The 24,302-nt window shown below is 35.8% G+C and overlaps 1 protein-coding gene across 6 annotated transcripts in view; it reads left to right on the top strand.

Annotated features, from left to right (window-relative positions):
* DPYD (dihydropyrimidine dehydrogenase) overlaps nt 1–24,302 on the top strand; it is a 735,717-nt gene that overhangs the window by 263,125 nt on the left and 448,290 nt on the right. Inside the window, exon 10 of one of the 6 annotated variants that reach the window (XM_070746540.1) lies at nt 19,812–19,867. The exons of the other annotated variants lie outside the window; for them this stretch is intronic. Within the exon in view, the coding sequence (XP_070602641.1) occupies nt 19,812–19,846 (35 nt within the window). The 3' untranslated portion in view covers nt 19,847–19,867. The remainder of the gene's footprint in view (nt 1–19,811; nt 19,868–24,302) is intronic. 6 annotated transcript variants of the gene reach the window in all.

Below are 24,302 nucleotides of genomic sequence, written 5' to 3'. Positions count from 1 at the left end.
CTGGCAGACGTGAGGTATCATCCCGTTTATTTAAACAAAAAGATCTTTTTTCAATTTCAATAGCTTCTAGAGAGATTCTTTTATATAAATTCTCTGTTTTGTGGAGTAATTTAGTTTTTTCAAAGTCAATTTCGTGCCCTGTTCTTTTAATGTGCTGGACAAGGGAGGAGGTCTTCTCCTGTTTCTTGACTGCATTCATATGTTCTGCCATGCGCTGGCTCACTCTTCGGTTAGTTTGTCCAATGTATGTGGCTGCACATGTTTTGCAAGGGATTTCATAGATACCTTGGTATTCTAATTGGATTTTATCTTTGGGGCTCCTTAGGATATTAGATATTTTTTGGTTAGTGCAAAATGAGGTTTTGATGTTATGTTTTTGTAGAATTTTACTAATTTTATCCGTGGTGCCTTTGATGTAAGGAAGGATGGTGGTGCCATTGTCCTGTTCTTGATCTTGTTTTTTGGGGGGTGTCTCTTTATTGATTAGGTTTGTTATTGTTTTCTCTTTGAATCCATTAGAAATTAGTACATCTTTGAGTTTGTTCAATTCAGTTTTTAAGTGCTCATGGTCAGCTAAGCGTTTGGTTCTGGTGATGAGAGTTTTGGCCACTGAGGTGATTTGTGCGGGGTGGTGGTGTGAGTGTGCATTTAGATAACGGTTGGTATGGGTTTTCTTTTGGTAGATAGTATCTACCAAAAGAAAACCCATACCAACCGTTATCTAAATGCACACTCACACCACCACCCCGCACAAATCACCTCAGTGGCCAAAACTCTCATCACCAGAACCAAACGCTTAGCTGACCATGAGCACTTAAAAACTGAATTGAACAAACTCAAAGATGTACTAATTTCTAATGGATTCAAAGAGAAAACAATAACAAACCTAATCAATAAAGAGACACCCCCCAAAAAACAAGATCAAGAACAGGACAATGGCACCACCATCCTTCCTTACATCAAAGGCACCACGGATAAAATTAGTAAAATTCTACAAAAACATAACATCAAAACCTCATTTTGCACTAACCAAAAAATATCTAATATCCTAAGGAGCCCCAAAGATAAAATCCAATTAGAATACCAAGGTATCTATGAAATCCCTTGCAAAACATGTGCAGCCACATACATTGGACAAACTAACCGAAGAGTGAGCCAGCGCATGGCAGAACATATGAATGCAGTCAAGAAACAGGAGAAGACCTCCTCCCTTGTCCAGCACATTAAAAGAACAGGGCACGAAATTGACTTTGAAAAAACTAAATTACTCCACAAAACAGAGAATTTATATAAAAGAATCTCTCTAGAAGCTATTGAAATTGAAAAAAGATCTTTTTGTTTAAATAAACGGGATGATACCTCACGTCTGCCAGAGATTTGGAAACCAGCCTTAAACAAAATAAAAACTTCATTATAATCAATATGTCAATCCTTTAATTATTATGATTTTAGAATTTTATATTTGGAAATCAGACTTAAACAAAACACTTCATAATCTTCATACCATTCCTTCTATAACCATGATTACACCAACCAATCAGATCACGGAAGCATAGTCACCCAATCTATTTGCTACATTCAAAGCAAATCTCCACCCCCACACTACATGCTAAGAAGGAATGTCAGTTGCTAATATTCATTTGCAAAAACACAGAGATTGGAACTCCAGCCTGATGATGGTAAATGTGATTTTACCGAAACGTCGCATAGACATGCAAAACATTACACAGGGCAAAACCCGAACTCAGAACAATCTACATACATATACCCGTGAAAATTTACGAAAACATATATATATATATATATATATATATATATATATATATATATATATATATATATGTCACATGTTTAAGCTGAATTTGAAAATTAAGGGAGACTAGGATAGATCTATTTCGGCCTTATTTTGGCCTCATCAGCTAGCCATACCCATATATATACATATATATTTATGTCGGATCACCCTGGTATATATATATTCCCTGGTACAGAGCTGAAGGGATTGGATACTGTAGCCTAGAGGATAATTCTCTGCCTTACAAGGCAAAGGTTGCAGGTTCAAGTCCCAGTGGGTATGGCTAGCTGATGAGGCCAAAATGAGGCCGAAATAGATCTATCCTAGTCTCCCTTAATTTTCAAAATTCAGCTTAAACATGTGACATACATATATATATATATATATATATATATATATATATATATATATATATATATATATTAAGGAATGTCACAGCTCCTTTTTGCCTCTAGGCCCAACCCAGGACCACTTCAAGGCAGTTAATATATTTATAGCCAACAACTATATTCTGTATGTGTTAAATGTTTTTTTTAGCTGGAATTTTTAAAATTAAGGGAGACTAGGATGGTCCCATTTCGGCCTTGTGACACACATATATATATATATATATGTGTCACATGTTTTTTGCTGAATTTGAAAATTATAAGAGAGTAGGATAGATCTATTTCGGCCTTATTTTGGCCTCATCAGCTAGCCATACCCTCACTGGGACTTGAACCTGAAACCTTTGCCTTGTAAGGCAGAGAATTAATATCTAGGCTACAGTATCCAATCCCTTCAGCTCTGCACCAGGGAAGGGTTACATATTTTTGTGTTGAATCACCCTGGTGTATTGAAGGAACATCACAGCTCCTTTTTTGCCTCTCGACCCAACTATATATATCCAGAAGGCTAAAAGAAATGCTAGCAGATGCCATTGTTCTCCCTCACTCTGGATAGAGCATCCAGGAATGGGTTAAATTCCTGTCTGGTCTGTGATTGGACTGAGTTTGTCAAAGGCTGTTCCTGCCCTTGTTGCTATGCTTGATAGGTTTTTCACTCAGTTGCTGAGCAAGGATGGTGATGCCAAACTTGCCTCCTAGGCCATTAACCTATTCCTGGTTGCTATTTTATCTTGGCAGCCCTGAGTTCTCATGATGGTTTGGAGACCCCTTTTCCAAATCATGTGATCTTGAGAAGGCAAATTTCCTTACTGTTGTGAGAACGGGGTTTGTATGCAGGTAGAAGTGAGGTGATGGAAAGGTAAGTGGATCCAGGCATGGTGAGTTGGGAGAGGATCTATGCACCAGTAGGCCTATTTGGCTGTGCTTTCCAGCCTGCAACTGGTTTTTGCATACCAATGAGCACCGGCATTTCAAAGCCTTCCCTATTCCCTGATACATACTTGGTGGTCACTTAATGACCTACACAGGCTTCTACATTTAATGACCTACACTTAATCACCTACACTAAATCAGGGCTGGCAATCTTGCCCCCTTTGGGCCAGATGTGTCTCACGCTGGCCATGCCTATGCTTGGTTTAGCGAAGGGGAAAGATGTTGAGATATATCATGTGACGATGCTGTAAGAGCCTTCTCTGTGGCGGCCCCGACTCTCTGGAACCAGCTCCCCCCCAGAGATTAGAACTACCCCTACCCTCCTTGCCTTTCGTAAACTCCTTAAAACCCACCTTTGTCGTCAGGCATGGGGGAACTGAGATATCTCCCCCGGGCCTATACAATTTATGTATGGTATGCTTGTATGTATGTCTGTTTAATAATGGGGTTTTTAAATATTTTAAATTGTAAATTATTGTATTAGATTTGTCATGAACTGTTTTTTATTGTGCTGTGAGCCGCCCCGAGTCTACGGAAAGGGGCGGCATACAAATCTAATAAAATAAATAAATAAATAAATAAACAACGTAGGTTTGACACCCCTGACCTACATAGACAGTAAGTGAATGAAAGAGACAGTTATATGCATTAAACATAAATCCTTGGCATCAGATTCTGATATAATTTTTGGTATTTGTGGTAAAGAATGTTTTTCTGTTTTGCTATATTTTATCTCCTCTTAGTGCTCTTTTACTGTGTCTTACTTTCCGTCCTTAACAAACATGATAAGCAACTTAGATGTAAATCATGATTTTTCAAGCCTTATAGGAATAGTTTTCTGCCTATCATAGTGTTTTGTGTTTTTTGACAGATAATAAAGTATTACCTTTTGATAGATAATACAATATGTAGCCATTTGTTGCAGCAACTACAGGAGGGCCAAACTAAGACCACAATTCTGCTTAAAAAAACACACCTATTTTTAAAATCTTCATTAGTCTCAAAACCTGTGTAATTATTTTTTTGCTATTTTTTAAATGATAGAACCTAAAATTTGTGGCTGACAGATGCTGAGTTTTAAAATAACGGTTGTAGGCATTTGGTGTTAACCACATTTATCTCATTTAGAATTGCCATTATTTTAATGCTCAATTATTTGAAGAAATGCCATAAAGTTTATAAATTAATCATTAAGCTATGAGATTTATTTGGAAAAAGAATAGGAGAGAAATACAACAGTCATTGATGATAAATGCTACCAAGATCAGCAAAACCCAGTTAAAAGAACATCAGTCTTGACAAAACTCTGGTGCATTCAATTACAGCTTTCTTCTTTTTTTATATTTAATGAATATTGGATGTCTATTGAATTATTCTTTTGCTTCTTCAGAAACAAAAAGACGAAAGAGGTAAAACTCAGTTGCCTGAAGCCCTGTGTGTCTATACTTCATAACAATTGATTTGGGAAAGTAGCAACCTTGAAATAAATAGGATTTTTTTTTAAATCCAAAGAGAAAGTATTTCCAAATTTTACAAACAACAACAATTCTGTTTTTCTTAACTTAAATGTTTTTTGACTAAGCATTTCACAGATTCTTATGCTTCTGAACACCAAAACTGTGCTTCTCCCCGCTTCATGACCTTGATTTTTGCAAATTGCTAATTTTTTAAGGGATATGTTTCTTCTAAAAATCATTTTGCATAAGAGTAAAAAAAAACCCTAATAATGATAGTTCTCAGCTTTGCCACTATACTTTATTAGCTATCTCCTAAATGACATCTACTGAGCCCAGTTTTGCAAATTATTGAGAAGTTAATAAGAAGAAAGAAGACAATAAAGGCTGGCTAGTGGATGTGGCAATATCTGGAGACAGCAGAATAAAAAAGAAAGGACTGGATAAAATAGCAAAATGCAAAGACCTGCAGCTAAAAGAAGCCAAAAGAAGCAAAGTACCTATAGTAATAAGTGCCTGAGGTGCAATCCCAAAATATTTGAACACCGTCAGCATTGACATTTTCACCATCAGTCAATTGCAAAAGGAAACTTTCCTTGGAAATGCTTGCATCCTGCAACTTTAAAATTTAATTAAATAATATTTATTTAATCATCATCATCATTTATTAATAATAATTTAATAATAATAATTTAATAATATTATTAAATTACAACATCTGCCTAGCCCAGGATTCAAGAAGAGGCAGATGTAGGGTCTCCTGCTTGGGCAGGGGGTTGGACTAGATGACCTACAGGTCCCTTCCAACTCTGGTTATCTGTTATCTCTTATCACAGGTGAACAAAAATGCCAAATCCACTCTAAACATCTGGCTGACAGTGCAACCAATAAATATAATAATAATTTATTCAACAGTTTACATTCTGCAACAATACTTTTAACACCCATCAAACTGATTTCTGCGTATCCCAAGACCTTGGGAAGGATTTGATAGGTAGATATAAATGCAAAATCCAGTTGTATCCAGTAGAACAAAAAGGAAATTATATTAAATCGAGAGGAACAAAAGATCAGCTGCTCATTGACAAAATGGCACTAAAAAAGACAAGATGAATGAATTTGAATATGGCATGGAGGCATTTGACTCGCTACCCCATAGCTGGATTAATGCCTGTCTGAAAAACTTTGGAATAAGCAAAAATATGTGTACATTTTTTAAAGCAAACACGCAAAAATGGAAAACAGATCTAACAACAAATGGGTGAAGTCAACATCAGAAGAGGAATCTTCCAAGGGGACTCACTTTCGTCATTACTGTTCAACATTGTGTTAATTACACTGACAATAATCCTGTGAAACACAAAAGTGGGATAGCAAATCTCAAGCTAACATGGCAAGATAAACCATCTACTCTACATGGATGACTTAAAATTTTATTCAAAAAGTTTCATAGAATTTGAATCTATACTCAGCACAGTCCAGCTGTTCAGCAGTAACATCAGAATGAACTCTGAACTTGAAAAATGTGCAATATTATCCATGCACTGAGGAAAAATGGAAAAAAAATAAAAGAAATAGAACTGGAAAATGGAAGCATTGTGAAAGCATTAGCAAAGGATGATGGTTACAAATACCTACGCATATTGGAAGCAGATAACGTCAGGAATAGAAAAGTCAAAGAGTCAGCATAAAAGGAATACATTAGGAGGATCTGCAAAATACTAAAATCAAAACTGAATGCTGGAAAAATAATTAAAGCGTAATTAATACATGGGCAGTTCCAGTGACACACTACCCAGCTGGAGTAATCAACTGGACTTTGGCTGAACTGGAAAATTTTCGACCAGAAAACATGTAAGCTTTTGAATATCTACCATGCTTTACATCTATGAAGTGACGTTTAGAGGCCATACCTGCTAAGAAGAATAATTGGCAGAAGGCTATCGCAAGTCCATCAAACTGTAGAACCAAACTATACGTGAACCAAAGTACAGAAAACCTGCTGCAGGCTGTGAAAATGGAGAACATTATTAAAACAATAGAAAGGCAGAATATAAGAAAAACAGCTAGATGTCAGATTAGATAGGTGGAAAACCAAAGGTTTGCATGGACAGCATTTGCAAAACATTGAAGGAAAATGTGATAACAACTTTACATGGGCATGACGTAAGATGGGTACCATCAAGAAAGAAATTGAAGGTTTAATACTCGCTACTCAAGAACAAGCATTGCAAACTAATGCCATGAAAGCAAAGATGTAAAAATCCACTGACAATCCAAATTGCCAGCTTTGCAATGACAAAGTTGAAACTGTTTCATATTGAATATGTGAGCGCGGCAAAATTGTGCAAACTGATTACAAAGCTAGACATTATTATGTAAAAAATATGATTCACCTGTATCCAAAATGTCATGGGAACACAAAATGGAAAAAGTTGTCGAAATGAGAAGGTGAAGCTCTTGTGAATACAGACTTTTGAATACAGATGGATCGTCATTTAGAACACAACACGCCAGATATCACAGTCATCACAAAACCAAAGCATACAATTTATTGATAATGCTGTAGCAGGATATTCCAGATTCAAAGGAAAAGAACTAGAAAAAATCATGAAAGAATTGCAACCTGGCCATTGAAACTAACCGATTATGGATGAAACATGTGACAGTGATACTCATTGTCATCGTGGCTCTTGGCACCATGTCCAACTACATCAAGAAATTGCAGCTTCCTGCGGTAACACCAGCAGAACTGCAAAACCCTGCGCTACTTGGAGCATTTTAAGAAAATACTTGGTCAATACCTAGGATGCTTGCAGCAACCCATATCCACCATCAGTGCTAGTTAATAATATTTGTGATGCATTTTTAAATGTTCAGTTGACTGAGTTTCATGTTTAATGAATAAAGTAAAATAATAATAATAATAATAATAATAATAATAATAATAATAATAATAATAATAATAATAACAACAACAACAACAATATAATAATTATTATTGATTTTATTTTTATTTTATTTTTTTAATTCCACTTATAATTATGGCTGCTTAGGGTAAGTATGAACAAGGTAGATTAAAATTATTGGTTGCTATTTTCAATAGGGGAGAAAAATGCCCTGGGTAACTCATGGCTCAGTCTGAAAAAGGATATAATAAATATAAATATTGATTTTCAAAGCTTTCTCCCTTGTAGAAGATCTTGCCACATTGGAAACTTTTAGACAGATATTGTACTGATATCTGCTTGCTAATAAGATGATATCCTACTGGTTCTTTGTAAATGCTGACATTTCTTCTGTCATTCAGAGAACAGTGGTAACAATAACAATGAAAACTACTTCCAAAGGGTTTGATTAATCTTCCTGCTGCTAAAAGAGATGGTTTTCTGGTACAAGGTAAATTTCTTGTAGGAAAACCATTGATACTAGGCTATAACTTATTTATATAGTTGCATATATAAATGATATTGCTACCTGTATTTTTCATTAATTATTGCTTTGGGGAAAAAAAGATCTGGATATTCTGCTATTTTTATACTAAACTGATTACAAAAGACTTACCAAGTTATAATTCTATAACATTATAGGCCAGTGATGGTGAACCTAGGATATGCGTGCCAATGGTGGCACGTGAGCCATTGCCCTAGCTCAGCTCTAACATGCATGTGTGTGCTGGCCAGCTGATTTTTGGTTCACACAGAGGCTCTGGGAGGGCATTTTTGGCTTCCAGAGAGCCTCCGGGGATGAGGGAGGACATTTTTAACCTCCCCTGGCTCCAGGGAAGCCTTTGGAACCTGGGGAGGGCAAAACACAAGGGAAATAGGCCATTTACGGCCTCCAGAGGGCCTCTTGGGGTGGGGAAAGCTGTTTTTGCCCTCTGCAGGCATTGCATCATGGGTTTGGGCACTCACGCTTGCGTGATAACGCACAACATGCTCTTACGGCACCCAAGGGAAAAAAGGTTCGCCATCACTCTTATAGACCAAGCAATCTAAAATAATTTTTGTCAAGTTCCACTTCTCCACATCTCACCAAACAAGGATATCTATAAACATTTCAAAAGGTTGCTGTTTTTAAATACATTAAAAAATAGCTTTTATGGTGATCTCTGGATCTCTGGTTTTGGATGGGGGTAATGACAGGTGGATTCCTCCCAGCCTGCATTGGTTGTATAGAACTGGTGGCAAACCATTGATGACATCACAGTGACGTCCCGGAACCGATTCTGTCAGTGTCGGTCCATGGACACATCCATCTTCTCTTTGGATTTTTTTCTGATTTTTTTTCTTCTGCACATGCACAGAAGCTGAGTTTCTTGCACTATGCATGCGCTGCCATCTTGTTTTCGGGTTTTTTTCCCTGTCTGTTTCCTATTTGTAATATTAAAAATTTACATATATGGTTCTTAGAGTTAGAATTATCATTCTAAAATTACTGATTTGTGTTTAAGGTTTTCAGCAATTGTGTCCATAATTATTTCTGCTCATGTGGAACATTTTTCTGTTAGGGAATATCACTTAATAAATACTCAATAAACAAATCAGCTAAGGAATGTGTGTGGAATTTGCTTTAATGAATGTTTATGATCTATTCTATTTTTTAAAAAAATATTTAGCATTGATTAGAGAGCAAGAAAACCTCATTGGCCTACCTTTAACCAACAGTGCTGCAGAACCCAGAAAATCAGCTCAGTTGTTTTAATGTCCGATATACAATGTGGGTTCCAGGCAGATGAACTGGGTTCAAGGATTGGTTTGGCAAAGGTTTTGAATGCCCTAGTTAGCAAAACAATGTTACCGGAGGGAAAGCTTCGCAAAATTAGGTTAACAACTCTTAATAATTTCCACTACTGGTTCTCCAGAACTGGTCAGAACCTGCTGAATACCCCCTCTGCTTGGCTACCAGTCATAAATATGAGCTGGTTATCAAGCGCTAAAAAGTTCCAATTGTGAACTTTATAATGGTATCAAAAACATCTCTCAATATGAAGGCATGCAAGCTACATTTTGAAACTCTTTATTCCAGTTTATAAGTGAAGTTGAAATAAATGTCCAGTGATAAATCTCAAACTGGAAAATTAAATCCATCTTTTCTCACAGGCAGCTGTAATTTATGCAATGACAAGAGGATGGCCTTGCCAAAAAAAAATTGGTTAGTACATATAAATTAACATGAGTTGAAGGAATAAAAATAGAAAGGCTTCTTGAATACAACTCAAGCTCAGAGTTACATTTGTCTTAATCACATTTATCTTGCCACAGATACTCAAAGGAATTTTGAACCATCTGTCTAAATCTTATTTCATTTGTGCCAAAATTAGAGAGGAATTCAAATTTACCACTTGAAAAAGCACCTAGGAGTTGTTATATAATAAGATAAACAAAAGAATTTGAACACAGACTCATAAACGAAGGGCCATACTCCTTATTCTATGATAAAATTCCAATAACCAAAGATAAGATAAAGACCCAGTGATAAGACAGAAAATATAGAGAATTAAATAAACTTGTCCCAATGAGCAATAGTAATTTATGGAGTGAGACTCTCGAAGGATTCCTGCCAAAGGAAATTGTTTAGTTGCAAATAAATTGGCTTAAAATAATATGGAGGAATGAATATAAAAAAACCCTGCAACGTAAATGAACTTTGAAGTTCACCTTAAATAATTTCTCTTGCTGCAGATACTGAAATGAATTCTAGACCATCTGTCTAGATCCTCTGTCATTTGTACCAATCATTGGTGATAAGTTGAAATTTACCAGCTGAAGGAACTTCGTAAAAAAATATTATACCAAGATAAACAAAAGAATCAGAACACAGCTGACAACTTGAAAGCCCAAACCCCAAACCTGCCAGAATTATTTCTGAAACCAGATGGCATTATCTAATTTCCTCTCAATTTATGGAGTAGCTACTCAAGATTTCAAACTTTTGTATGAATGAAGTAAAAATAATACAGATCTATGAAACATGGACCTTAGCCGCATATCGCATACTGTTAAAATACCTAAAATATGTACCCAATTTCTAATTACAATAGTTCTGAAAACAAATTAACAAGAAAAGAAGAAAGAAAAGGCTTTGACTCCAATCATGCTATAAAGACCATTGCTTTATACATGCATTATTCAACTAGAGGTCGAATAAAAGGTGTCCGTCTAAAGTATACAACTTTTCAGAAACATGTATTATATCAATTTTCCTCCCAAGAATCTATAATAATAATTTCCAAGTAAATTTATCAGGACATTCCATTCCATTGACGGGCTAATCTGTATCAAGTTGCCATTGCTTTTGTATTTTTTAAGCACAGTTCAGTCCCCAAATAAATGATATAAATCAGAAACTTCCAGTGTTTATAAGGGGTATTTTTGAAATATCAAATGGGGTTGTGGGGAGGGGGTGTTCTAAAAAATAGTTGTCAAGATGTCTGTAACCTAAAATTGCTACTGTTTTTCCTTTCTTTTTTACATTTTTTAAATTTTTTTCACCAAACATAAACATCCATACATATACCATAATATCAAAACATACAGTTATGCATTCCTGTCCAAAATGCTATAAACATGTTCTGCCAGGCTTCTTGACACAAGCCCCCAGTTAAGTTCAAAGGTAGGAATTCAGACACACCCAATTGTAAAGTCAATAACACTGTTTTATCTAAAGGAAAATACGAGCCAAACACACTTTTAGTCAGTCAGAGTGCTCACTTTCAAAGCAATAGCCTTGAATGCTGTTAAGAACAATAAACAAACACAAAGCAGATAAAAGACAGCTGTAAAGATGTCACAGCCACCCTCCTTCAAGAGTTCTCAAGTCACAAACTTAACTATCAAGTAGTCCAAATGTCCTAGAAACAGTTCAAATAGTTCTAGTAGAATTCTGATTCAAAGTACACTTCTCTCCTTCATCGAACGGATAAACTTCCATGCCCAGAGGCAAGAACGCTGACAATTTAACAGCAGCCCCATTAGCCTAATTACCCCCAGCCACAGGTGCTCTCTCTTATTTCCTGTAGTATTTCCGCAGTTGCTCTTTTCTTGACATTGCCCTGTGTCTGCGCACATCAATGAATGTCTCCCCTTCCGAATCCACTGATGATAATGATGATGAATCACTCATGGGACAACTCTAATGGACTGCCTGTAATTACCTCTTCTGAGGATCCCATTTCACTTTCACTATCTTCTACAGACGCTTTGCCTTCGGAAGCAGTCGGCAACAAAACTGGCTTCTGACATTGGGAGGATTCACTCACATCCACCCCCATAGTCCTTGGAGCAGAAGCTAGCCCAGAGCGAACCAGAACAAAACATATCTTTGATTTGCTCCTTTTAAACCTTTATCTCTTGTCTGCTGTCCTTTTATATGTCATACTACTTTCCTCCCTCTATCTCCCTCTCTTCCCTTTCCCTTCTTTCACCCTCTCTACCTCTTTCCTACTTCCCTCCTTTCTCTCTCTCTCTCTCCCATTCCTTCTCCTTCCTCATCCTTTCTCTTATCCTTCCCTGAATATATCTAATCATTATCCATTTAATGGTTAGAAGATGAGCAATTCAGAAGTCCTGACTTCATTTTAACATCGGAGCTATTCTTTAACTTATGTACCATATTTTTGGAGTATAAGATGCACCAGAGTATAAGATGCACCTTAGGTTGTTTTTTTTGGGGGGGGGGAATAGGGAAAAGAATCTGCTTTAACAGATTCATCTGGCTAATGTCCTTAGTCTGTTCAGCTTCAGCACATTATTTTATTCCCTAGTTAGGGCTTTAAAAAAAACTTCATTCAGAGAGAGTAACAATGAAAGAGCTTAATTTCTGTTTTTTTTCCCCACCTCTAATTTCCAATATATATATATATATATATATATATATATATATATATATATATATATATATATATATATATATACATACATACATACATACATACATACATACATACATACATACATATATATATATATATATCTTCATAAATGTATTTTAACTTTCCAGTCAATTCTACATAGATGCATGCCTCCATATTGTCTAGTTCACAATTCACAAGCTTCACATTTTTTTATTTGAAGCACAAGTCCATATAATCTCTTTATGTTTCAGTCCAGTCCAATTCAAAATTCTCTTATCTTCTGTCACCAAAACATTGTACCATCAAACATAATAGCAAGATACACACTGCTTTTAAGTTCTTTCAAACTGCTAGATATCTTCTTCTAGTCAAGGTTAGTCTCCATCTGTCAGCAAATTAAAGCTTACACAATCTGTTACAGTATTTTCTTTTAACCAGCAAATGGTGTTGTCAATTCCTAATATAACAAACAACCTTTTTTTTAAAAAAAAGTCTGTGTTTTAAATTTACTTAGCACTTATAAAATATAAGATTCTTCCCCCCCCCCCCCCCCAGTCACTTTAACTTCCACTAAATCAGTTATAAAAACATCCTCCGATTTGGGCTTCTAGTCCTGCTCTTTTAACTCTCTCTATGGTGTTTCCAATTGCTAGATAGCTGCTCACTCCATTTTGAAATCTCTTTTGTTTCCTTTTAAGTTTTAAATTTCTTCTTTTCATCATTAAATCGGCCAAACACTCACCAGCTTCAGCATTTCATCACCTCTCTCCAGCACAAATGCTTAGATCTTATCACCTAGGCAATCCATGATATCTTCATTCAGTCAGTCCAATCATGACTGTCTCAGCTAATGGCGACAGAGTGGTCTTCCTTTGCTGCTGGCCAAGAGGCTGGTGCCAGCTCCCTGGTGGGTTTGCAAGCCCCCCCCCCAAGACCACTGACTGGTATCTCTCTTCTCCACTGCCCCTCCAGGGCAGATCTGACCTGGTTCCAATCAGTTCTAGGTCTCCAAACAGCTGGGACATCCATATCACTGCAATGTTGACCATGCCCCCGCAATCCTGTTACTGTTTTTTTTTCTGAACAGCAAGGTACAATTGAAAGCAAACATTGTGCTAAATTTAGGTTTAAAAAATGAGATTAGAACTAGGAAGTTCCTAATTTTCCGCCCCGAGTCTACGAAGAGGGGCGGCATACAAATCCAAATAATAATAATAATAATAATAATAATAATAATAATAATAATAATAATAATAATAATAATAATAATAATTTGAAAAGTACTGCTCTACCATCTTTTCTCACTTTCACGTAATAGAAGAATGATATATATTTGTGTTCTTAATTTAATTCATATTCTTGTTATATACAGAATTTTGCTATATTTGCTGCTGTTTCTAATACTATTCTTCAAGAATCCGCACTGAATATTAGAAATATTGAATAGGCAATTATTGGATGAATCTATTTTCATTTGGTCCATATATAACGTGTGCACAGTTGGATGAACAAATGCTTTGGTAGCTTTGGAGGGCATGGCTCAAACATTCTTGTATTGTTGTTATTATTTTCAGCAATGTCTACCGTCACTTCATTGTAACCATGAGAAGGAGCAATTTTATTAATTCATTTGCTTCCAACTCTGCTAATTACAGCTAAAACTGAAAAATTCTTGGAACAGTATCGGCAGACATATGACTCTGTAAAGAAGCGACTGAGGTTACATTTTCTTAGAACAAGCTGAGCCATAAAGTTCTAGTTGTCTTATTTCTATTGTACCAGTGCAGGCAAAAGGGCTAAAATATAAATTAGGGCAGTGGTTTTCAACCTTTTTTGAGCCACGGCACATTTTTTATATTTACAAAACCATGGGGCACATTGAGGGGAGGGGGGCGGCTAAAAAAAGTTTGGACAAAAAAAATTCTCTCTTCCTTTCGCTCTATTTCTTTCTCCCTCATTCTCTCCCTCTTTTTTTCTCTCGTCCATCCGTTTCTTTCTCTCTTCCTTCTTTCCTCTTTTTTGCTCTTTCTCTCTTCCTCCCTCCCTCTATGTCTTTCTCTCTCCCACCTTCCCTCCCTCTCTCTCTCTTTCTTTCTTTCTCTCTCTTGCTCTCTCTTTTGCTTTCTTTCTCTCTTGTTCTCTTTCTCTCTCTTTCTTTCTTTCTTTTTTCTTTCTTTCTTTCTCTCTCTTGCTTGCTTTCTCTCTTGTTCTCTTTCTCTCTCTTGCTCTTTCTTTCTTTCTTTCTTTCTTTCTCTCTTTCTTTCTTTCTCTTGTTTTCTTTCTCTCTCTGAGCTTCGCGGCACACCTGACCATGTCTCGCGGCACACTAGTGTGCCACGGCACACTGGTTGAAAAACACTGAATTAGGGGATGCTGGACTTTGGAGAATTAAACGTCAGTTTCTGAAGCTTCTTTTATCTTGAGCTTTTGGAATTCCAAAATGTAGGAATTTTCTGGTTATCCCGACACTCTTCTTCTATTTTATGTTTTATTTTTATTGAAATGGAGTACTGTATCTGTAACTCCCATTTTTATCCTAGAAATATTAGGTGGCACTGAATCCTATATTATCATAACCATTTCTCAGGAATAAACAAAACAAATGATTTCCTTTCCCTTTGCTTAAATACTATATAATTTTCTATAACTGAAGGTTAAAGCCTGATATCGGATAGAACAAAATCAAATCATTCATCTAAGCAACCTCAGAGTAATTGTTCAGTGCTAATTAAGATAGTATTGGAAACAATAGTGTCATCAAATAATCTCATTGATCACTATTAAATTGCACAACAAGAACAAAATTAGAAGTCTGAGCCCCGGTGCATTTTTTTTAAAGTCCTAAGATTGATTTATACTGTTATCTCCGAAACGTAAATTATCACCCTGTGCCAATTATTATCTTCTGATTAACTATGCAGTGCCACCTGGTGTGCAGATGGGAAGAATATTACATATCAAGGACTGTGTTCACACCCACCCACATGCATTGAGAACCTATGTGACAAAAAGTGAACAGATGTTCATTTTGCTTGTGATACAGGGGGAAAAAAGTGGGCCTCATGTTTCTGATTAATGAACTATGTTTAGAGAATATTTTCCTGTACATGGATATCTTTTCTGACCAAAGGTCAGCAATAGAACTTGGGACAATAAAATGTATTATATATGACTGCTTAAGGCAATGTTGTTGTCTCATTATTGCAATGCTTTCCATCTTTCCCCCCATCCCTGCGATGTTTTAAACCTACTACCTACTGAGTTTCTCATCACCCAGAAGGAGAGTGGGAGAGTCACATAACTAAAAGCCCTTTTCAAAATCTATACAATCTAATCTGGTTATGATGGTTAAACTTTTTATTTGCATTTTTTTTTAAAAAAAAGATTAGATCCCTCAAAATATATTTGTATTTTTTTCACAGAAAGACATAGAATGTAGGCTTACCTGGATTTGTTACTTCTTGCATTCACCAGTTCTGTATTCCTGTAATCATCTTTTGTTTCTTTGGCACAGCTTTACCTGTGCATTTCTGGCTCATCCATAGTTCAGCAGGGTCTCCAGATTCTTTAGTGACAGAGCATTGCAGAATCTGGAATGGCTTGGCTTCCCAGTCACAGAAACATCATCTATTGAATCTTGAGCTCTCTGCCTGCCTGCCTGCCTGCCTGCCTGCCTGCCTGCCTGCCTGCCTGCCTGCCTAACTAACTAACTAACTAACTAACTAACTAACTAACTAACTAACTAACTAACTAACTAACTATTTATTGGACTTACATGCCGCCCCTTTCCGAGGACTCGGGGTGGCTTACAACGTGTAAAAACAACAGAGTACTACAAAATCCAATTAATTAAAACTAGACAAACAATCTAAAAACCCCAGTTTTACTAAAAAACAGTCATACCCATTTAAACAACAGCCATACAAACATTCATCAGCCATGGGCTAAGATCAAAATGCCCCGAGCCTGGTGGCACAAATGAGTCTTAAGACTCTTGTGAAAGGCGATGGGGGCAGTGTGAATCTCCGGGGGAGCTGATTCCAGAGGGTCGGGAAGGCTCTTCCCCTAGGCCTGCCAAATGACATTGTCTAGTTGACGGGACCTGGAGAAGGCCAACTCTGTGGGACCTAGCTGGTTGCTGGGACTCATACGGCAGAAGGCAGTCCCGTAAGTAATCTGGCCCGATGCCATGTAGGGCTTTATAGGTCATTACCAACACTTGAATTGTGTCAGGAACCAATGGGGAGCTAATGTAGTCTGCGGAGTGTTGGGGAAACATGGGCAGACCTAGGAAGGCCCATGACTTTTCTTGCGGCTGCATTTTGCACAATTTGTAATTTCCAAACAGTCTTCAAAGGTAGCCCCATGCAGAGAGCATTGCAGCAATTGGTCAGAAAGATGCCAGCTTGCACCTCTCCATCAAAGCAATAATGGAAATTTGTGTTTGTTTTAAAAGTACCAGATACTTTGATGTTAGAAAGAAGATCTCAGAGCTGTTTTCTGTTTTCTCTTTCCTCCTTGGTTGGATCTGTCAATCTATGTGTGTCCAAAGTAGCAAGGATTCTCATAGGATTAATTTTAAGCCCTCCCAAGAGTTTAGGAGTAAAAGCAGTGGTGGTATGAAATTTCCTTTAGGTTTTTTAAAAAAATCTTCCTCTCCTGGTAAGCCCATTCTCCTGCGTGTTAATGCAAAACAAAACAGACAACAATTAACATTAAAACAGCGTTCTGCCTCTGGATCGTCTTTGTTTCCATGCTTGAATGATTCATCAACATTTCATAAAAATAGAGGTAGGTCCTGTCCTGTGTGTTGGATCTACAAATTTCCTGATATCCTCTGTGTGACCAATTAAAACAGGTTACCCTTGGTTGTGGCTACATCTTAAAACTTGTGCTTCAAACTTAAGGTAGTAAGTTCAAGCATGTTGGCTGCAGAATACATTCTACAGGTCCACATTAAAGTGTGCATGCTCCTGGCCCAGGCTTACTTTGACAGACATAAATGCATGCTGATGCAATGTCATTGATTTCAGCTAACTCCTGTCTGCCTTTGACCTTGTACAGGTTTAATGCTTCTAGACACTTTCTTGAAATGTAGTGCTACCTTATTCCATATGAGCCATGACACATACAAAATTTAAACAATGGACCTAGAAATGCATGTTCGTTTCTCCTTCATTTTACCTCCCCCCGAGGCAAGTTAGAGAGCTTGGCTTGTTGGAATCTTGAAACTATAGGGGGAAAAAATTGGAAATGTACCAAAATCTCACTTGACGTTTGGTGCCAATTACTGGTGGAGAAAATGGCAGGTCTTTTTCATGTTAATGAATGAAGTTCCAAGCAGCCTTCCAGTATAAATTTGTGTCTTATAAATATAATCATTCCAGCTTCCAAATTCCTCTTGCTGCCCACTCAGCAAGAGGCACAGCCACTTTTGACACAGCAGACAATTTCAGACATATGAGGCATATTTTTAGTATTTGTCAGAGTTATCTAGGAACTCTTCCAGGATGACTGTTTCCTGTAGCTTCTTCTATTTGTTGTGTTCTTGAATAATGATACTCTTGTGGTCCAAGTATATACCAGCTTTTATTTAAACCAATTGGGCTAATCACTGCATTATTCAGCATAGCCATAACCTGTTACCGTGATTTGTGGTCAAGCCATTCATTCTTTTTATTTCTTTAGTGTCTTTATTGGAGTGGCGCAAACACTGCTTTATATTTCTCAGAAAGATTCTAGCAGCCTTCCTCTCTTTCAGTACTTTTCTCATGCTTGTGGAAAAGTTTGTTTTTTAATTTGCATTTTTGTTTTGGCTCTTCCTTTTAATTGGTTGTATTTCTCCTCTAAGCCATCAAATGAGATGACATGCTCCTGTTTCCTACACGGTTCTTGATTGGTAGAAAGTTCTCATCATACTCAACTAAATTTGCAAAATCTGATTGGAAATATAATACTGTATTATCTAGTCATTCATTGCAGTTCATGATTCCCAATTAGCAGAATATGCATCAAGTAAATGAAGAAGCATCCTAGCAATGAAGAATTGGAAAGTGAGGAAGACAACGAATATAGGGGAAATGGTACTGACTCAAACTAAAAAAATTGTCTTTTCCCCCTCCAATTTAAGACATTTTCCATTTTTAAAAATATTTCTGAATCTTGGACCTGTTTTTAACACAACACTCAATTAACATTTGTCCTTAAGATTTTAACAGACGCTTAAAAGATGTAGTGGAATATATTTTTCTAACTGATATTTGATAGTTAGTGTGGTTTTTCTACTTTGTAGTTATTATGTTTAATGAAATATTTTTTTTAATCAGTAGTATATTTTTTCCAACTTATAATTATTTGAAAGAGAAGGGCAAAAAATAAGCCAAGCTATTTTTATACAGTATAAGTAAAGTTTCCATATTGTACATTTCCAAATATATTACTTAGACTATATTTTCACACGTTAAAAATAGAAGCTTTTAAGAGATGGCTTGTGTCTTTATTTCCTTCACATCTTAGAATCCACTGGAAAAAAATAATAGAATTCTTGTCTCTTTGCCAAAACTATTTATTTCTTGGATTTTGTAGGAATAAAAGCCATAGAGAATGTGGAAAAAAAGAGTGCATCTTAAAAACATTTCAAGAAATAACGTTTCCATATTATCAATAGGATGTTTTTTTAACATGTCACATTTAGGATTATGATGATAACAATTTAATTAAAAAGTCTATACTCTGTTGTGCACATTATCTGATGAATGTGGAGAGGCAAACATAATATCCACATAAAGATTTTTTTTCTGGATGATAATAAGGAATGCATTTTATGTGTTTGTACCATGTTTTATAAGGCTACCATAAATAGTACTTTGTGTGCCTGACATTGATCTGTGTTACTATGCTATAAATTCATCCCATAATATAGAAGACTTTCTGGTCCAGCAATTGAATGGAAACGATGTTGTAAGCTAAGCCTAAACTATCTCATGAGATGTATGCCATAATTTCTAGAGAGCTTTATATTAGCATTCTTCCTGTTGTGATTTGGTACAAGTTTAATATCTGCACACTTCACAGGAAGATGTTGAGCTTTAAAAAACCAAGTAGCAAATGTAATGTAAAGAATGTGTGTCCAATAATGAAATTATGCATTGGATAAGAAAAAAAAATATCTATCTCTGCATTGCAAAAGGAAGTATTTCCAAAGTCTTTGTCCTTGGCAATGCTTCCTGCTAAAAGAAATACACTAGCTATTGTGGGCTGATTTCCACACTGCACTATAATGTAGTGAGTGGCATTGAACTGATAGATAACAATTGAACACTTAGCATTCTAATTTCCTAGGTGCTGCCTGACATACTCATCCTTTCTATAATTTAAATTGATTTTAGGCGATGTGTCTCTGCCAGAGGTGGAAGAAGTATAACATAGGGCATTATGGAAAATAGTAAGTTTCAGCATTTTAGCACTGTACTTGTTCAAAGATCTTTCTAATTAATGGTCTTCACTGATTACAGTTTAATGGAAAGAGTTCAGTGATTACAATTTAATGGTCAAAAAGATAAGGTTGATTAGTCTTTAATGATGTTGTTTATAATTTTGTTGCCAAAGTCAAAGCAGGATTGTTTTTGGTGTAAATTAAGTAATAACCATTTGATTTTATTTCCAATGCAATAAAAGCATAATTGCTCCTCTCTGATTATGTAATTTCTTTTGCACGAAAGAAAGGGAATGCATAGACTTTTAACATGAATTAGTAGTTACTAATTGTCTACCTTATACCTAGTAATAGTATTAATAGATCCCTTTGAAAGTGTTTTGCCATTAATAAGTCAAAAGGTTAGGAGTACTTTTAAAATCTATTGATGTCAGTTCTTCCAAGCCTGATGTGAAAAAAGCTCAGAAGGAAAAGCTACAGTACAGTAAGTTAGAAAAGAATACATTGCTTCAGTTTACTAATAGGGACTTTGAAACTGTAAAAAGAGGTTAAAAACTATCATCTAACCAATCCTGGTCTTTCTATGTAAGAATATTAATTAATGAAACTTGTACATAGAATAAATATCCCATGTACTGCTCTTTTTATACCTTGTACTATTCTTAGTAAAAGATTCATATCTTATTCTAGAGGATTCAATGATTATTTGTGCTACTCCAAATCACGTATTAATGAGCGACTGGGATATTAAATATTCATTTCTGTTAACAAACAGTACTCCATATTTCCACATTTGAATTTGTGAAACTTCATTCAAGAAACAGCTATGTCACATGTACTAGATCTTCCCCTTTCCCCATATCTATATAACTTAAATGGAACAAAAATAAGTATTTAGTATAACTTGATGGGCATGAAATACTATCTAAATTGGTTTTTAAAATGTCTCTTAAAGATGTACTGAAATTATTTTCTGTTGATTCCCAAGCTCTTTGCGAATCAAATAATGACACATATTATCTTCCCACACAGATTTTAGTGTTAAATGTGTTCTTAATTGAGCAGTAGGTAGCTATCCATAAAATTTGGAAAATAAGCTCTTAGATAACTCTTTTGGAGCTATATACAATTCTTCAAATTCTTTCAAATTTAGATAAGGATCATGCTTTGATGTTAACTATGACATTAATAGTAGTAGTTAATATTTCTGAAATTAACTCAGAGTAGAGTTTCCTGGCTCTCTGAGCTATTAGTCAATAGAAGAGATCATCAACATATGTGACATCTTTTTGGCCAGAGATCTTCAAAGACAGGTTGAATGTTACCTGTTGGAAATGCTGTAGTGGATCTTTGAACAGGAATTTGAACTGAATTATCTTTTCTAACTCTATGGTTCTGTGATTATAGACCTTCACTAGTGGTGGCTTGCTCCCGGTTTCGGCCCAGTTCTGCAAACCAGTAGTGACGACATTGAGAGGCTCCGCCCATCAGCCTGGGATGCTTCTGCACATGTGCAGAAGCTTCTGTGTATGCACAAAAATCTAACACACAAGCGTACGAGCATGTGAACCAGTAACAAACTAATTTAGAACCTACTACTGATCTTTATGTTTGGGGTGAATAATGTAATGAAAAGGCCACATGACAGTGGATTATATACACTGAGAGCATATGCACCAAAGACAAATTCCTTGTGTGTCCAATAAAGAATTCTATTCTATTAAATCTAAACTAAGGAAAAAGCCATTTAAATTTATCTTGCACGTATTACTTCTTAAAGCAGGTTGGGAGATTGCTGGTTGATCCAAAAATGGGGGTGGGGGAGATGATAGTGCAGTGTGCTAACGTTTCCATTCACATTTACCAGAGATAAGAAGGATGAATGGGACAATGCTTCCGTATTAATGTAGGAGCAAGAATTTTACTAAGTTAATTCTATCACAAATTTTGTGGTGTTTTTTTCTGATTTATATAATATGATTTATATACAGTGTTGCCAGGTGGCCAATTAAAGGTGGACAAGATGTCCTTTTTGTCCCCCTGTCCTCCATCTGGCAAGCATAGCCTTCATATTAAACATTGTGTGACTTTTTGAGTATTTTGCTTTTTGTTAATTTTGGATTGTTTTCACAACAGTAGTTCTTCAAACCTTTTTGTATTATTATCTTCCTCCCCCCCCGCCCAATCTGTTGATAAAAATAACATAAAACTGGGCTGTTAGATTCAAATAACTTTAGTTCAATTAGCTTTAGTTCTGGCCTTTCAAATCTATGTTCATTGTAGTCTTTGGACCACTTGTGATATTTTTCTATAGTGAAATTTGAAAACCACGCCAATTCTATAATATTGGAAGCATACATTTTTGAAAAAGATTGGTTGTAAAAAATATTGCAATTGGAAAAAAGTCTTTTTGATGCTATAAAAAATAACCTTGCATACATGTAGGCCTATTTACATGCTCGAATTTTGCTTTAATTTTTGTTGTGAATGCCAAGGAAGTTAAACAGTGTGTCCTTTCCTAAGCCCAGAGATCAGACAGTGAGATCCCATTGAATTGAATCCTTTACTTGCATACATTAATGGACAGAATCTTGCCAAACTAAAGTTGTAACCCAGGGCTATCAAACTCCCAGCCCGTAGGCCAGATGAATCACCTGCTGGCCATACCCACACCCATTTTAAAGAAGGGGGAAAAAGTCCCGATATGTTACAAGACGCCGCCATGAGGATGTGAGTTTGACACCCCTGCTCTAACCTACTGAATATATCTTGAGAAATTCTAGGGTGTGGTCTAGATCTCCTCCCCTCCATCCAGCTCATGCAGTTACTTAAGCCAGGCCTTTTTCAAGAAAAGCTTTGTGCTGCTAGAAGTCTCCCTCTCTGCTCCAGAAGTTGCACATTCCATCTCACACACAAATACACCTCATTTGTCTCTTTTTAAAGAGTCTATGTCTTCCTTTGCCTGTTCAGATACCTAGTTATATAGAAACCAAGCCTGCAAATTGCCATTTAATTTCCTTAAAGCTATTTTAAAATCTGTTATAAAATCTAGAATGTTTGCATGATTGGCAAATATATCTACAAAAAAACAGACACGAAGAAATAATGAGTATAGATTGAAAAAGGAAGCAATGAAGAGTCATCATTTTATTTATAATTATTCACCCCAGGAATGATAGCTTGACTTTTCTCCACTTGCCTAGATGTATTCTATTTTTCAAAAGTAAGCTATGGATTCTTGTCATTAATTAACCTAGCTTTTCATTGAAAATATTTCAAAATATTTGAAGAGAATTATTTGAGTTGTAATTCTAAGAATATGTGAAACTCGCCTATAAATTTGTTGACATTTATAAACAAAAATGATCTTATTTTTTTCTTTATCATCAAGCTTGATACATCGTAACATAAGCAGCAAGAGTAGAACTTGTTAAATAAAAAAAATCAAAATGTTATCTGCATACAAATTAATTTGAATTTCAACTTGATTAATGCCAACAGTTTGTACTGTATGATGATTTGAGATCATCTGCATTGGAAATTCATTAGCAGTTTGCAAAGAAGAGAAATGAGAGAGGGCATCCTTGATTTGTGGTCTTCTCAAATAATTATTCTTAGTAGCATTCATCATTTTTTCAAAAACAATGTTCCAATACTGAAATAAAGCTCATTCCTGTATGTTCTTTAAAAAAACCAACACCATACTAGGATATCAAATTCATTCATTTATTAATTCATAAAATTTATTGACTTCCCATCTTACCATAAGGCAACTCTGTGTGGCTTACTATCATGAAAATATATCTACATTAAAACATAAATTAAAAACAAAGTTTAAAATCTAAATGCTTTGATATGTGTAAAGGAACAATGCAGATACTGATAATGTATTTTAAAGCCATCTTGATGGATTGAATCTACCCACTTCCAGCTTCCGTATGAAGTTCAACTGTCAATTGGTATGTAATTAAAAAACAAACAACCCCCCCACCCCCCCACCCAACCCCCCCGATTTTTCAAGCAAGAACTGATGAGAAATCTTAAAATCCTGATGTAATGACATTAGACTATCCAGAAATTTAGGAACCACAGTCAATCTATTGGCTTTCATTGGAACCCCTTTAATTTTTAAAATTTATCCAGTCACTTTTATATAATAAAGCATCTTTTTTTTAATTCTTTTTCTTGGCCTGTAATTTTTAGTTCCAGCTGTGGTACTTTTGCCACATAAAATTTGTTCCACATCTGCCACTCCCTGTTTAATATATTTTTTTCCAAATTGTCAGACATCATTAATGACACTATTGATATTGTAGCTATTAGTTTCTGGTTCAGTTCTTCAAAGATCTCCATTAATATTTCCAATATGATATTTGGTGTCAATTTGAAAGTTCCAGTTTACTTGACAGCAAAAGAAAGCTTGTATTTCCCCCCCCCCTTATAG

This window comes from Erythrolamprus reginae, chromosome 3, assembly GCF_031021105.1.
Source record: "Erythrolamprus reginae isolate rEryReg1 chromosome 3, rEryReg1.hap1, whole genome shotgun sequence".
NCBI classification, from domain to species: domain Eukaryota; kingdom Metazoa; phylum Chordata; class Lepidosauria; order Squamata; family Dipsadidae; genus Erythrolamprus; species Erythrolamprus reginae.
Note: the sequence above shows the minus strand (reverse complement) of the source record. Positions and strands in the feature narration are given on the sequence as shown.